This window comes from Myiozetetes cayanensis, unplaced genomic scaffold, assembly GCF_022539395.1.
Source record: "Myiozetetes cayanensis isolate MyiCay16 unplaced genomic scaffold, myiCay2020 scf19, whole genome shotgun sequence".
Lineage (NCBI taxonomy): Eukaryota > Metazoa > Chordata > Aves > Passeriformes > Tyrannidae > Myiozetetes > Myiozetetes cayanensis.
In genome coordinates, this window is record NW_026087400.1 from 13,668,807 (window position 1) to 13,683,657 (window position 14,851).

General features: G+C 45.3%; 2 protein-coding genes across 6 annotated transcripts in view; both read right to left on the reverse strand.

The window, feature by feature from the left end:
• The window catches only part of CPNE1 (copine 1), a 40,816-nt gene extending 27,232 nt beyond the window's left edge, over nucleotides 1–13,584 (reverse strand). Inside the window, exons 1-2 of one of the 4 annotated variants that reach the window (XM_050313419.1) lie at nucleotides 13,481–13,504; nucleotides 10,795–10,877 (exon numbers count right to left, since the gene is read on the reverse strand). The gene's annotated coding sequence lies outside the window, so the exon portion shown is untranslated. Of the gene's footprint in view, nucleotides 1–6,161; nucleotides 6,293–10,794; nucleotides 12,956–13,480 lie in introns of those variants that run through there. The other 3 variants (XM_050313420.1, XM_050313418.1, XM_050313421.1) reach the window with 3 other exon arrangements.
• Nucleotides 1,669–13,561, reverse strand: RBM12 (RNA binding motif protein 12). 2 transcript variants are annotated; one of them, XM_050313416.1, is made up of 3 exons: nucleotides 13,481–13,561; nucleotides 10,795–10,845; nucleotides 1,669–6,304 (listed from the first exon to the last, which is right to left on the reverse strand). In XM_050313416.1, the coding sequence occupies exon 3, from the start codon at nucleotides 6,280–6,282 to the stop codon at nucleotides 3,643–3,645; it is 2,640 nt and encodes an 879-aa protein (XP_050169373.1). In that variant the 5' UTR covers nucleotides 6,283–6,304; nucleotides 10,795–10,845; nucleotides 13,481–13,561; the 3' UTR covers nucleotides 1,669–3,642. The 2 variants fall into 2 exon arrangements, with proteins under 2 accessions (XP_050169373.1, XP_050169372.1); XM_050313415.1 differs by having other exon boundaries at nucleotides 10,795–10,877; nucleotides 13,481–13,535.
• Nucleotides 13,585–14,851: the final 1,267 nt, after the last annotated feature.

Consider the following 14,851-nt stretch of genomic DNA (forward strand, 5'->3'; position numbering starts at 1 on the left):
AGAAGGCAGAGCTTCAATGTCATCTGGTGCACAACTACAGTCATTTTTGCATCCATCTTGCTCTCCACTCACCACAAATTCAGAGCACAGACATTCAAAGAAAACACTACGTGCTATGAAAGGAATGCTACTTTAAAAAGCATCCTTCAAGTGTCTTTAAACCTACAGAGCCTCAAACCTCTCACAATCTACACTTAGAAAAGAGCAACAATTCATCAATACAGGACTGGCTTTAACGCTGTCTGTGATATTACAGAATTAACTTGCATTAACAACAAAAATCTGACTGCAATGTTTATGTGTAACTGCTGGAAACTTAGTAATTCTAAGTCACACTTTCATCTAACTACTGAAGTTCTTTCACGTAAGTCACAAGTTTATCATTGACTAATTACATTCATTTCTATTTAGAATGGGACTGAAGAAAGTACGTTGAACAGAAATCACATTGTGAGTTGAACAGAAATCACATTGTGAATGTAACACGTCACCACTTACGTTGTTTCAGCAGTACAACTCAGACACCGACACCTAAGGAACTGCTAAAAACACCAACTTAGCCATTTACATAAGCACAGGTACCTTCTCTCCATCACTGGAAGCCATCGGGACATCAGTGTCACCGAAGGTTCTGTTCCCAGGAGGCTTAACAGGACGTCACTTCCTGACACTCCAAGAGCACCGAGGCCAACACAACCGGGGATCTGAGCAGCATCCAGGAGCTGGTTCTGTCTGGTGCTGCCTCCTGCCACCAACCAGCTCCAGGCGTACACGGCAGGGGCAGTTGTGCACCCTCCACTGGAGTGAGGACCTCAGGTCCTACTCCCTAAGGCTGTTCATGGACACAGACATGTGCAAAGCAAGCAATTTCATCAACTCCAGATGTGCAGTCTGTTCATATATAAAGGTTTCTCTCATAATTTAGCTCCACGTGCAGTTTTAAGGCTGCTTCTCACACGAAAGCAACTTGTTACAGAAAACTGCTTTTACTTGCATCAATATTTGACAATGACCTTTTCTGCATATATGCTTTAAAGAGTCAACCATAACTACTCGGGTCAATGTACTGCTTCTCATACCTACAGAAATTCAAAATATGCTAGGACTTCCTATTTTTTTTTTTTCCAAGAGCCTACTCTCAAGGAAGAGGGCATATTTACTACCTAATTTATGCTAAAAGATGAGGAGCATCAACTGCTTGGCAAGATGAAGAACCCTTTCCCCACCCCAAATCATTCATTTAAGCATTCCATCCAAGTCAATGTTCCCAACAGCAATGGTTGTTCGTATGGATTTGCACTTTTTTTTTCTCCATTTAAACATATTTAGTCCATAGAGGAAAAATTCAGAATCAGAAAAGAAAAGCTTTCCAAAACAAACCTGCACTTTCAGCAAGTCCAAAGGAAGAGGTACACAAGTATATTCCACAGCATATGCCGGGTCTAACCCAAGCACTAAAAGCCCTGGATCCACGACCAAGAGGATCCCGACGTGAAATCAAAGACAGTAACACAGCACTGTGTCTCTAATTCCAGACACCTGGAGTTTAATTACATTTCACAACAAGGCAGGCATTGTTGTGATTCGTTTGAAAAACAGTTACCACCAGTTTTGGCAGATCAACACACACTAATATCTTAAATCAATTCTGTGAACAATGAAGCCAAGTTTTCCTTTTCAGTCATTTTATTCTAATGTGAAACATGAAAAAACAAGCACCCAAATAACTCCAATATAGTATGAAACTTTAATAAAAGTTGCTTAAAAAACAAAGAGCAAAACTTAAAAAATTAACTGAAAGACTTGACTCCTAATCACACATCTTTCTGACATCAGCAAGAGTACTTTCAGACTTTCAGAGGGGGGAAAAAAAAAGAAACAAAGATCTGCTGTTGAAACATTACTCCCAAAGACTGTTGAAACGCATAACATGGAGCTTCAGAGACAGACAGTTTTATTAACAGGAGGCTTCATTTTAAACAGTATATACAAATCACATGACTTTTCAAAAGATGGGACCACCTAGTCATCTGTCAAAAGAAAATTATGCTAATGAATTACAGAAGCATCTGTGTAATGCAACCGCCTCTTTATTGAAGTACACCTTTACACAATCCTTCCACGGATTCCTGTACTGGGAAATCCTCTCGGGATGCAGCGCTGCACAGGTTTGCAAATCTCTCCTACACACCACAGGAATAAAACTGTTGCCACTTGCACCTCTCAATTTTGCCTGCCCATACACTTCAGTGTTCCATGATATGCAACACCAAAAGGCACTGTTTTTCTTTGTCAAAAAAAAAAAAAAAAAAAACCAAAACAGGTTAAGCTTTACTATGTTTAAGTACAATGATTTGCAGGGAATAGCAGGATTTTTTTCCAGGCAATACCCAAGTCTTAAAATTTATCATAAGCCAAGCGAGGATGAACCAAAGAAATTCTACTTTTTACTTGAGTAATTACTCCCTTTCCATTTCTCTGTTTTTCCATGGAAGGCTTCACTGCACAACAAAGAAAATGGCAACTCTTTACAGACTTTGAATACAACAGCACAACTTTATTGCAAAAATATATAGTAAACTCAGTATTTTCAAGTTTTGGAGAAAAATAAATTTTATCTCTGAATTCACCCATAGCAGTAATTCACAACAGAGTTGCTGAAGATACAAGTTTCTTTCATTATAACCTAATTTAAAACTTTATCTGGACTCCAATCTTCAACTAATAATCACCACTTTGGTTCTCTTAACAGAGACTCTATGTAAGGAGTTCAAGAGACACATGAGAAATACAACATCAATATCCAACTAGTGTCAAAGATCCTTTCCCAACTGATTCGTGTGATCCTAACAAATCAAGCTACTTAAACAATAATGATTATTTTCAACTGGAAACGTTTTAAGTGTACTATAAAACTCATATGATTTACGTTTGAGGTTAGCTATACTTGTGGCAAAAGTCTTATTCTGCACAGTTATAATTGCAATATATAAATAACTAAAGGTTATACCACAAAGAACAGCTTGAATTTTACAGAACGATTCTGCTCATACTCATAGGAATTAGTTTGGTAGACACATCAGCAAAGGGCATAATTCAACTGTTCATACAGTGAAAATCTTGGAAAAAATAAAGATACATACACAAAACAATTAATCTGTGTACACTGAGAATTCAGTTGCAGAATAAAATCAGGACTTTAAACAAAGCTTTGACCTGTAAACAAAGCAAATTCAGCCAGCTTTTAACCAAATCTAGAAATAGCTATCTATTTTACAATGGCTTACGAGAGCACCCACTGAAGAGCTTCACTGACTTCACCTATTTCCCTTATCCAAAACTACGTCCAACCCCTCCCGGGTTCCGATAAGCACTGTGTCCAGGAGAGTTTACCAAACTTCTACGGTGAATAAGAATCTGTCCAGCTTCTCCGCGTATTCGCATGGGGAAAATCCACTGCACATCTCTCCTCGCAGTGTTTCTCACGTCATGGCTAACCCAGTGCTCTGCCTTATCAAAACCAATCTGTTGTACAATTTAAACAATCCACAGGTTCTATCCTGGAAATACTATAAAAACCAATCCAGATGCATTTATCACAGCACTATGAATATCTATTCTACAACTACTTCAGATGAACAGCTACCCTAAAACAAGTTTTACTTTTCTGGAGCCTATAGGTCTGTCATTTAAATCAACAACAGCTGCCATAGCTTCATCACGAGACTCAAATGCAACCATTGCTTCTCCAGTGGGCATGCCCTTCTCATTGTATTTTAAGCACACTGAACCGGGGATCACTTGGTAACCATAAAAGAAATCCAAAATTTCATCAACCGAGACAGTAAAGGGCATATTCTGCACTTTGATGACAGTTGGCCCTGGCTTCCCAGAGCCTGTTCCAAAACCTGGGGGTCCACTAATATGTATGTTTCCTGGTCCGGGTCCAAACCCCGGAGGTCCACTTAAATGTCCAAGACCGCCAGCAATTCCTGGAGGACCGGCACCAAAGGCAGGGGGCCCACTTAAATTGCCAGGACCATTACCAAACGTCTGAGGGCCCCCTGCAAAACCTGCCGGCCCACTCAAATTAGCAGGACCACCAGCGAAAGCTGGCACCTCGATACTTGCACCGGGTAAACTACCAGCTGCAACTGCAGGTATTCCTGGTCTAGAATCAGGAAAGCCACCGATCCCGGGAGGTGGCAGAGGGGGACCGAACGTGCCAGAGCCGCTGAAGTTACCGGGGAAGTTGAAGGGAGGACCATTGTTTGCTTCTTTAGCATTTCCCCCCAGGAAGGCATGCTCATCCCCACCGGGGCCCGGCGCTCCCGGCACAGCCGCGTTTCCTTGCATCGGGATTTTCAGGATCTTTTTCCCTTGAGATGGTGGGTTTCTCTCAATATCTCTCATTTCTTCTACAGTTATCAAACGCAAATTAACGTCTCTTCCGTTCAGTTTTTTACGGTGCAAACGCTCTGCCTTACGAGCATCATCTTCAGCTTTAAATTGAACCAGTGCCTGGCCTAAACCTTGTCCGTTATTATCAACAAGGATTTGTACAGAGTTTTCTTCTACTGCCAGTCCCTCTAGAAACTGCAGGATTTCCATTTTTGTTATGTTGTATGGAATATTAGATATATGTGCACACAATTTTGGCAGGCCTGGTTCTCCCTCAGCGTTCATCAGGATTTCTCTCTGGTCATAGCTGAAGTTCTGCAATCGTTTACGAATCAGATCTATCTTTTCTAACATCGCCTTTTTAGTAATTGGATGAACCTGAATAAAGCGATTCCCTATGTACTGCTTGTGATGACACAAAGCTGCTTTATAATCAGCCTCGTTCCTGAACTCAACAAACCCCTCTCCAATTGCCTTCCCATTAGGTCCATAAGCTATATAAATGCTGTCTTCGACTATATCCAGCTTTTTAAAAAAATCTATCACGTGTTTGTTCTCCGATTCGAAAGGGAGACCTTTCAAATAAACACAGAAACCGTGCTCGTGGGGAGATCTCGACCGTGACCTTTTCTGCCCACCGGGAGATTTGGACCTAGGATGAGGCTGGGGAGGAGGATGTGCCTGCCCAGAGGGACCCATGGTTTGCTTGAAAGTTATGTGGCCTCCAGCAGCCACCCACTGCCTCTCTGTTGCAGGACTAACTTCAACATAGCGCTGAATCATCAGCATTCTGTTTCGCTTCAGTGCTTCAAATGTATCTTGAGGAGAAAAAAACTTAACTAGTCCATTTCCATTATTTCGACCTACATGATCCTTCAGCATATGGATTGCATCCACACGGAGCCCAAGGAAAAAGTCTTTCACATCAGATTCTGTTGCGGAAAAGGGCATTCCATGAACGCTGACATACAAGTCGTCAGGATTGATTGGAATTGGCTTGACACTACCTTGAGAATTCATCTGGATAGGATTTACAGGATTCATGGGACCGATAAACAATGGATTCAAGCCGCTGTTCATATTCACTGCTGCTCCAGACCCATTCATTCCAGTGGGTAAGGGTGCTACAGGTGGAGGATTCATAGGAGGCATTCCTGATATGGGAGGCAGAGGGGTCATGGGAGGTACAGGGGGCACAGGGGGAATCGGAGGGACTGGAGGAACAGGAGGCAGTGTGGGTACAGGAGGGGGAACAGGTATGGGGGGAATAGAAGGCATTGGTGGCAAAGATGGCATAGCTGGGATAGGAGGGATTGGTGGAGGAGGTACTGTGTTCATTGGGGACGCTGTGCTAGGTATAGTTGAGCTAAAGGTTGGACTACCAAAGGTACTGCCAAGATTTGGAGGTGCAGTCCCCATACTGGCAGTAGAAAATGTGGATATGTTTTTATTGCTCTCATGCACTGTAGTAGAAGCAGTTACCACACTAGGAGAAGGGTTATTAAAGTTAGGTACAGTAGTAGGTAAGTTAACCCTGCCACTCATTCCAGAACTAGGTGGTGGTCCCGACCTGCTCGCGTTCGCCGGTGGCATATCTAGATTGGCAGTTTCGAAACGCCTACGACTGAGCTCTATCATGTTCTGCATTTCCGTTTTACTGCTCAGCAGCAGCGTTACTTTTGACCCTTTAATGGTACCACCTGTGCGCATCATACCAAGCCTTGCATCTTCATCAGTGGCAAAAACGATGAAAGCCTCACCCAGTTCACCCCCTACAATATGCACGCCCCCATCGGGAATGGTCAATCCAGAGAAGAAGTGGCGAATGTCCATGGTCCCCGCCACAATCGGGAGACCTTGCAAGCGGATGACCACAGCCATGCTGCGCTGAAACCACACACACCTGCAGATGAGAAAAGGCAACGGCCATGTCAGACTACTGTTCGTGACACCATGCAAGCACCTACACACACCCGCTACTGCATTTGGTTATACACACCTCGTAACATCTTGTAAAGATTAAGCATGTTTACATTCCAACGTTCTTATTCGTGTTTGCTTACTTCATACAGGCTGAAGTATTAAACATTTACCAACACAATCAGTATACATTTTGCACTAGAGGTTCCAAAGTAGTTGTTATACTAAGACCCACAAGTGTCAGTTAAAAAAAAACAAACAACAAACTAACTAAGGAATATCAAAAATCAGAACTATTATATCAGTAGTTCAATATTTAACGGAATGTAAGCAAAATGAGTATTTTAGCCAAGCAAACAAAATTAATTTGCTATATACTGATATGGTATCCACTGTACCTGACAAAGTGACTGACAAATTCTGCACAGTTATGGGAAAGAAACAGTTCCCTTTCATTTGGGGAGGGATTTTATCTCCTGCCAGGTGAAGACAACTAGAAACGTAAGATCAGGTCGGTTATGAACAAAACCCCAACATGGACAACCAGCAACAGGGAGACTTGCATTACAAGACATCCTGACCGTATCCTACTGACCTGATATTTGATTCCTAGCAAAGGCAATGGGTCCAGGGGACCTGTATCTTGCTAACTGTTATAAATTAGCCCCAGTCATTTTGTGACTACACACACCTCACCTAAATTAGATTAACATCTACACATATCCTAACTAGGTATTTGGCCTTTACAACTTCCAAAAACAAGGTCTGATTTTTTCAGTAGTTGCAGATAGAATTCTGTCTAGCACATGACACCTTCCATCTCAGGCACAGGAAAATGATTTTAACCTCTGCAGCTGACATTAGTGGAAGCTTGAGATCAATGCTTAACAGCAAGATCTGGACAGTTACCTTGTACAAATTCTATAGAAGTCTGAGGTCATAGCAGAAGTTGAAGACAAACAGGATACTAAATAATTGTCACTTATTCTAGACAAACATTGAGTACATGCTGAAAGCATCATATTAATATTAGCAGAGTTCACCAGTTCAGAAGTCTCTCAGCCTAAACCATCAGCAGCAGCACCTTGTTCCACCTGAGCCACTTCGTCTCTGAAGCTTCTTGACTTCCTAAGTACAAGCTGGCTCAGTATCTTATGGAAGATTTCCAAGGCTCCCATTAGTCACACAGAAATGGTGTTAACTAAGCACTTGAAATCAAGGACGAACCAGATCATAGAATCACACAACTGTTTAAGTTGGAAAAGACCTTTAAAGATCAAGTCCAGCCAGATGTCCAATTGCACACCACGTGGCCATTTGCCAAAGATTCCTGGCCATTGCCAAAGCTCTGACCAACTCCAGTCAGTAACTATCCCCCAGTCCCTCACATTCAGCTGAGATCGTATCCCAGCACACAGCCCAGCTCCGTTTGCCTGCCCAGGTTTTCCAATCGCTTTAGAGCAGCCACGTCTTGAATGACTCAGTAAAGCCACAATTCACCCAGGTAAAGGCTGAAGTCAGCACTTAATGAAAACAAGAGTAACAATTCTTCTACAGGGTCAAGAAGAAGTTCTTTTGTTTGCATGATGGAACTTCAGATTACTAAATTGGGTCCTTAAGTATTTTACTGACCAATAAAGCAGAGCTAACCCCTTCAACACACCAATGAATTCAAGCAACACTCTGGGGTATTACAGGGCATTGCCCCACAACTGGCTGACACCAGAGAGGTGTGAAGGACCTTTCTCCCTCAAGGAAACAGCAAACAAGCCCGTTCACACCAAGTCAGCTCCGCTGCTCTGGCCACTGTGCATGAACATCCAATTCCTTACTGCACCATCCTGAGAGAGAGAGTGCAACTCACAACACAGACATTTGAAGAAACAAAAAACCCACTGCTAAGAAAACCTCTATTCCCCCAAGGGCAGAGAGCAACAGAAAGGGCAATATCCACTAAGCCTCAGGGCTAATTCTTCTGAAAGCAACTTGCCCATCTCCATGGTCAGGTAGCAGAAGCAACATCCTTGCCTTTATCTGTTATAGTGGCAGTTACATTTTAACTTGAAAAAAAGATTCATTGCCCAATCATTTTCCAACGACAAAATAGCTGACCCGTGTGAAACAAAAACACAAGAGGTCAAAATAAGCACTACCTATGCTACATAAACATCTAGGAAAGCACCTAAGGCTTTTTGCACTGTTTTAAAAAGCAGTGTTTTACAACAATTCTGTAGTTTTATTTTTAATTTGCCACAATTGATGGCAATGTCTGAAACTGAAGTTAAAATGACAATTCTGCTTCCTTTACAAAAGCCATACCAAAGGGCAAGGTAAGGCCAAGCTTTATTTGTTTTGCTCCAGGATGGCTTCTGAATTAGATGATCCTGAGGCATGCAAGCAGCATGAAAGCATCCCTGGCTTTGCACCGACACTTTTGAAACTGAAATACTACCAAGAGCAAATCTTGCTAAGAGGCTTCATTTTTTTTCTATTACCTGTAATATATAGAAATTAGCTTCAGAAATTTTTATGCATTGGTAGTTAAGACATTTGAAGTTTCTTGGGTTAAATGGGAAACTACTTTTAGCTATTTCCTTACTAATGCAAAAGGGAGGACCATCTGGTACAGCTGTTGGTTGAACAAGGGCAGCCTGGGAAGGTGTGTGGACTCAGGTCTGCTGGTTTAGAACACCTTACATTCTTTATCAGAACTGACACCTGCTAGCTAACTGCACTTACAAATGATTTCAGGAACCCAGCCCAGAAGACAAATTACCAGATAGTCACAAAAGAGTTCAAGCAGTCTGGGATAATGCAAGTGTTTCATTTTTGCACTCAACTCAAAACTTCATGGCAAATGCTAAGAGAGTCCTTGAAGTTTTGCTACCAAGTATTCTATTCAGGTCCACTAAATCACTATTGACAAAAAAAATCCAAAGAGCTGCTTTAGGCAGATGGTCACTAAAAAAACTAGCTGCAATGACTTCAGTGCAGTTAGTTCCATGCACAACACTAGGCAAAGGCTTGCTATTAAGCAAGAGCTGACAGTATCATGGTCTGAATAAAAAGAATTTCAAGGACTTGACTCATCAAATATTTTTGGCAAAGGAATATTCTGTCAACACGTAACTGCCTCGATCTTCTCAGGATTTCAGTGCTTAAACAGAGTAGCAGTGTTGCTTCTGTAACCTAAAGAAAAAATCTCAAGGACCAAAATGGCCAAGTTTTACATTTCTAAACACAAGCAGATTTTTTCCAAAATGCACTTAGGAAGCAATAACACACTCACTCAAATTTTCCAAGTCACGAAAATGCAAAGCCTGTTCAGATACTGCACTGCTCACTTGCAAAGACCGACACCTGCAGAGGCAACACCAACTTCAGACACAGCCCGGGCCGCACGCCCGTCCAGCGGGCACTGAAGGCTTTTTGTGGGGCTCTCAGAGGTGTCCTCAGGCTGCCTGCTCTCCTCCTGGGGCACAAAGGGACTTGGAGGCAGAAGTGGGTTTTGGTGTGGGTTTGTGTGTTCCATATATCCGTGGAAGCACAAAATCCTAGAGGTGCACTATGGCCATCCCGTCCCCGTTAGCAGGGTGAGATCAAAAAGGGAGAGGAACAGGCTGCTGACAGCCAACCTGACTCAGCTCAGCTGGGCAGCATTAACAGCATGCTTATGTCTTCACAGTGATAGCTTTAAAAATGGTGATGTTACACCGGGAAAAAAGTGTAAGAGGTGACAATACTACTTCTTCCATCCATGTGCTAGTCGGTAAAGTAACAAGAATTTGGGTCATATGCATAAATTCATAAGCATGCCAGACCAGCCTTTTAAGATGCATGAATTTTTCAATGGAAAAGCTGAGAAGATTCACCCCAGTCCCCAGGGAGTATTAAAGTACAATACCCACATGGTACAAATACACACAAACATATTTGGCAGTTCTTGGATGAAGACTAAGAACTGCAGTAACTGGAGGAGGAATTTTAAGTAGGAGACTGTCTAGCAGAAGTTAAAACTGCAGACTTCAGTTTTGTCTTTTTAAGGCTCAAATCAACCAGTTAAGATTAATTCAGTCATCTCTGAGCCAATTTGAAACTATTCAAGCCCTTTAAATGCTGCAAAACCTAATTAGAACCAATTGATGTTCACTTCTACACTCCAATAGGTACAAACGTGCAGACCTGTGGCCTGAAGCAAAGTAACTGCATTTTCCAACAGTGCAAAATAACTGGGAGAGTGTTCCAGACTACCACGTGCTGATGAAACAACAGAACGTTAGTTTGGCGGAAAATTCTGTTTACAAGGAAAACATTGCCAAAACCACCATCAAAGAGTAAGTCAAAGCAAAGAGACAGGCTACAGATTATCTGACCCAAGTCTTTTGATATAAATTCAGATTCCAAAAGCTTCAGGTATTTCTTAGGATATACTCAATATGCATTTAAAGAAGTCTTCAATTCAAAGGCTCTTACCTGCAAAGACAGATGTTTTTTTCTTAACAAGTAGCAGAAGCCAAGCCAATCCTGTGGGCAACCAATTAAAACCAACTTTTAGACTGCAATAAAGAATAAATGGAGGCAAAAATCAATGCAGGCAACACAACAGCAGTAACAGTCCACAAAGAACTGTATATACAGAAAGTTCAAACCTGCGACCACCACAAGGCACTCCAGCACACCAGAACCACGAGGGTGCATTTTCTAGACCTTCTCCCTACGGGACTTGTTGGCGACTGCACTGCAGAGCTTTTGAACGGTTTCAAGACATAAGTATGTCTTCCACAAAGAATATGAAAAAGAACCAGAAAGCATTCAAAGACTCTTTCCAATTTTCCCATGACCAACAGGCGAACAAATCCCTCTTTCAAAGGCAAAGAACGAGAATTAGTACTTGAAACCCCTGAATTTTAACAAACCCTTTCCCCGTCATTGATGATATTCCTTCCTCCAACTGTGCATCTTCTTACTCAAACAAAGCAACATAAGCTGTACCTCAGGAAACCTCCCTGGAGTTGCAGGTGAAGAATTCTTTAAGAGTCACACAAGCTGATGAAACCAAGTGACATTTCACAGCCATCTCCAGGCAGTCACCTCCACAGAGCACACAGGAAGAGCTCCCACAAGATACTGTATTTTCAGTTGTAATCTGCCATTTCATTATCCAAATCCTGACCAAATGCCCATTTTTTTTCATCCCTGGATAAAAATTATCTTACCAGGATTACAACTCAACAGAGAAGCCCAACATTTTAAGTGGCAACACACGGATTTTGTATTTAAAGATGGGATGGAAAACCTTTGCTATTTCACTGCTTGGTAGGCCACCTCACACTAAAATGGTGATTCTTTGGAAAACCGTCCAGAAACGAATCTCACTGGGAACAGACAACTGCCTCCTCCTCACACAGCCCAAACAAGCTGCTTTCAGTTGTTAAGCACCATTACCAGAGCGAACTTGGAGCAAGAAGTACTAACAAACCCTCCACAAACTCCCTAACAAAGGGAATTAAAAACAAATACAGATATTCACACATCTTCCAGGACATCAACAACAGACTTAGGAGTCAGAAAGATACAACTACACTCTACAGACTTACATTAAAATGGCAAATGCATTTAGGAAAATAAGACTTCTTTTTTTATTAGACCTTTAAGAGAAACATGCAATCCTATATTAGAAGGATTCAACTATACACTTTCATCTACAGCAGTGTCAAGCAGCAGTTTACAAAGAAAGAGAACTGTAACCACCTGAAAAACAGTTTCATGCAAAAACACACCTGCTCCGAGAAGCAGATAAATCTCTCATGCACAAGGAGCTTTCCATTTGGAAGAAAAACCCAAATCATTGGATGTATTTCCAGTACAGCAACCACCCTGTTGCATATGTTGCTCTTCACAGCACCGAAAACAAGCTGAAGATTTGCATGGACTAAGACAACACGAACAAGACCAGGCAGCATTCCCAAAAGGTGCAAAACTCCACTCCGCTGGGTTTAACCTCTCTACCGAACACCAACTCCTTTTCTTTGCAAGTCTCAAATATCTCAACTTTAAAGCCAACCATCCATGGCTCCTGCAGGTAAAAACATCCTTCCCAGTGAAGCGAATGCACACAAACACATTACCTGGGCCAGCACCGGCTGTGCAAAGGTGCCCCACGCAGCGTGGACACCCCACAACGCCCTGTCAGCTGCACAAGAACCAGCACACACCGCACACAAAACCACCGAGGAAACCACCTTAACAGCAGTCCACCAAGGAAACAACCGGCCGAGTGTCCTGCCTAACCCCAGCAGACCAAGGTGGGGAAGCAAATTACTAAGAATAATACGTAAGTTTGAGTAAAACCAGAGCCATGAGGCTCTTTTTTTTTTTGAAAGAAAACTCATACTGCGACCCACTTGAACGCTACTTTGGGCTTTTCTTTTGGGAAGGGCGGGTTTGGGTTGCTTTTCCTTTGGGATTGGTTTCTTTTTTTTTTCCTTTTGTTGGTTGCTTGGTTGTTGTTTTTCTGTTCGCTGCTTTTATTTTACAGAGCTGATTCTCACTAGCAGAGGAAGTGAAGCAGAGGAGAACGCTCCTTTACTGCGCGGCAACTTCGCTGGCGCTTACAGGGCAACCCAGACGGGCGGGGGCAGCGCCGCGGGCACCGGGGACCTTCTTCCCGGTGTTCGCCCCGTCCCCCGGGGCCGGGCGAGGCGCCCCCGGGACCGGCCCCGCCGGGGCCCCGCGCCCCTCCCGCTCCCGCCGCTCGGGGCCCCTCCGAGCCCGCCTCGGGCCCCGGCACGGCCCCACCGGCCCCGGCCCCGCCGCAAGGTCACTCGGCCGCCCCCGCCGCCCGGGCCCGCGCTCGGCCCGCACGGACTCACCTGCCCGCGCAGCTCCGCCGGCCGCGGCGGGCACGGCCAGGGGCGGCGGGCGGGGGCCGGCCCGGGCCGCAGGGCCTCAGCCGGGCCGTGGCCAGGCGGGAGCGGCCCCGCTCGGTGCCCCGGGCCCGCGGGCGGAGGAGGCGCCGCCCGGCCCGGCCCGGCCCGGCCCTTTGTGCGCGGGGACGCGCCCGCCCGGCCTCCTCCCGCGCCTCCCCCGCCGCACCGCGGGCCCGCAGCGCAGGGCAGGGCAGGCGGCCCGGCCGCCCGGCCGCCGCCGCAGCTCTTACCGAGGGCTCTGTACGGGAAAAAGGGTTAGAACGGAGCCGCCCCGCCCGGGCCCGCGGCGCCCGAGCCCGCGCACCCACCGCAGCCGCACAAAATGGCCGCCGCGATGCGGCGCCGGGGGCAGGGCCTGGGAGCGCGCGGAGGCGCGTGCGCGGGGCGGGGGCGGCCCCTCAGAGCGGGGCGGGGGCGGGGCCAGCCCGGCCCTCACGAACCTCCCGAGCAGCGACAGCGACAGCGACAGCCCCCGGTCCGCCGGCGCGTCTGGAGCGAATTGCTGGCGGTGACTGATAGTGCCGCCGAGGGAAAGCGGACTCGGAGAGGGCACTGAGCTTCAGGCGAACAGAAGAACCCTGAGAGCGGCTGATTTCTTTTAGGAGCAAGTCGCGGGATTGAAATGAAAGATTCCCCTGGGCCGATGCGTTTATCCCTGGGCTGACTGAACGCAGCCGCGATAACCATGCAGTGCCCCGAGCTGAGGGACCCCCGGCGCTCCCGCACTGAGGACACGGGCACGGCAGCACCGGCCATTCCCGATGGAAACCCCCCTGTGGAGCCCTCTGGAAGAGACCGATCCAAATAAACCACTGCCTGCCTTTGCAGCGGATTTGGGGGCTCAACAATTCGGTTAACTTTGTCGTTTTACACCTCTCAGGGCGGGGCCGGACTGCCATGGGTGTGCTCAGCACCACAACAACCCACTGCTCCAGCGTTTGTTTCCCTGGATATTCCCCCTTTCTACTCCCAAACTCTACTTTGCCACCCTCATCCCCTCCCAAGAAACAGCCCACACTCGCTTATCTCTTCCCTATCACCCCCGGTTTTACAGATTTTGTATTCTATTTGGTATTTACGGTGGCAGTGAGGGGTGGTCCAGCTCAGGGCTGCAGGTTTGGGTAACAAAAGGGCAGCGCTGGAATGTCCCAGGGCAGGAGGAAACTAAGACTTTTCAGCTTTTGGGGAACGTGTTGAGTTATCATGTTGCTTTTTGTTACTCAAATAAGGTCTGGTGGAGAGACTTGTGATGTTTACTGTGTGGACCAAAAAAAAAAAAAAAAAAAAAACAAACAAAAAAAACCAGGACCAAACTCCAAAATCCTCAGTGGCCCTCCAGGCTGTGGCTGCACAGCCTCCATGAAGGCACAGTGAAGAGCAAATCCTGCTGCCCTGGACAGCATCTGCAGCCCAGCACATGTCCTTGCACCTCCAGTGTCCTGGTCCGTGCTGCACCTTGGAGCAAAGTCTTGAACAGATGCCTTTGACAGACTATACCAACAAGTCTCCAACTGCCTTCTCAGCCATACCCAAATTTTCACGGGCAAAGAATGCCCAGTTCACTCAAGGTTAACAGAAGCAGATTTGCTGTAAAAATGGAT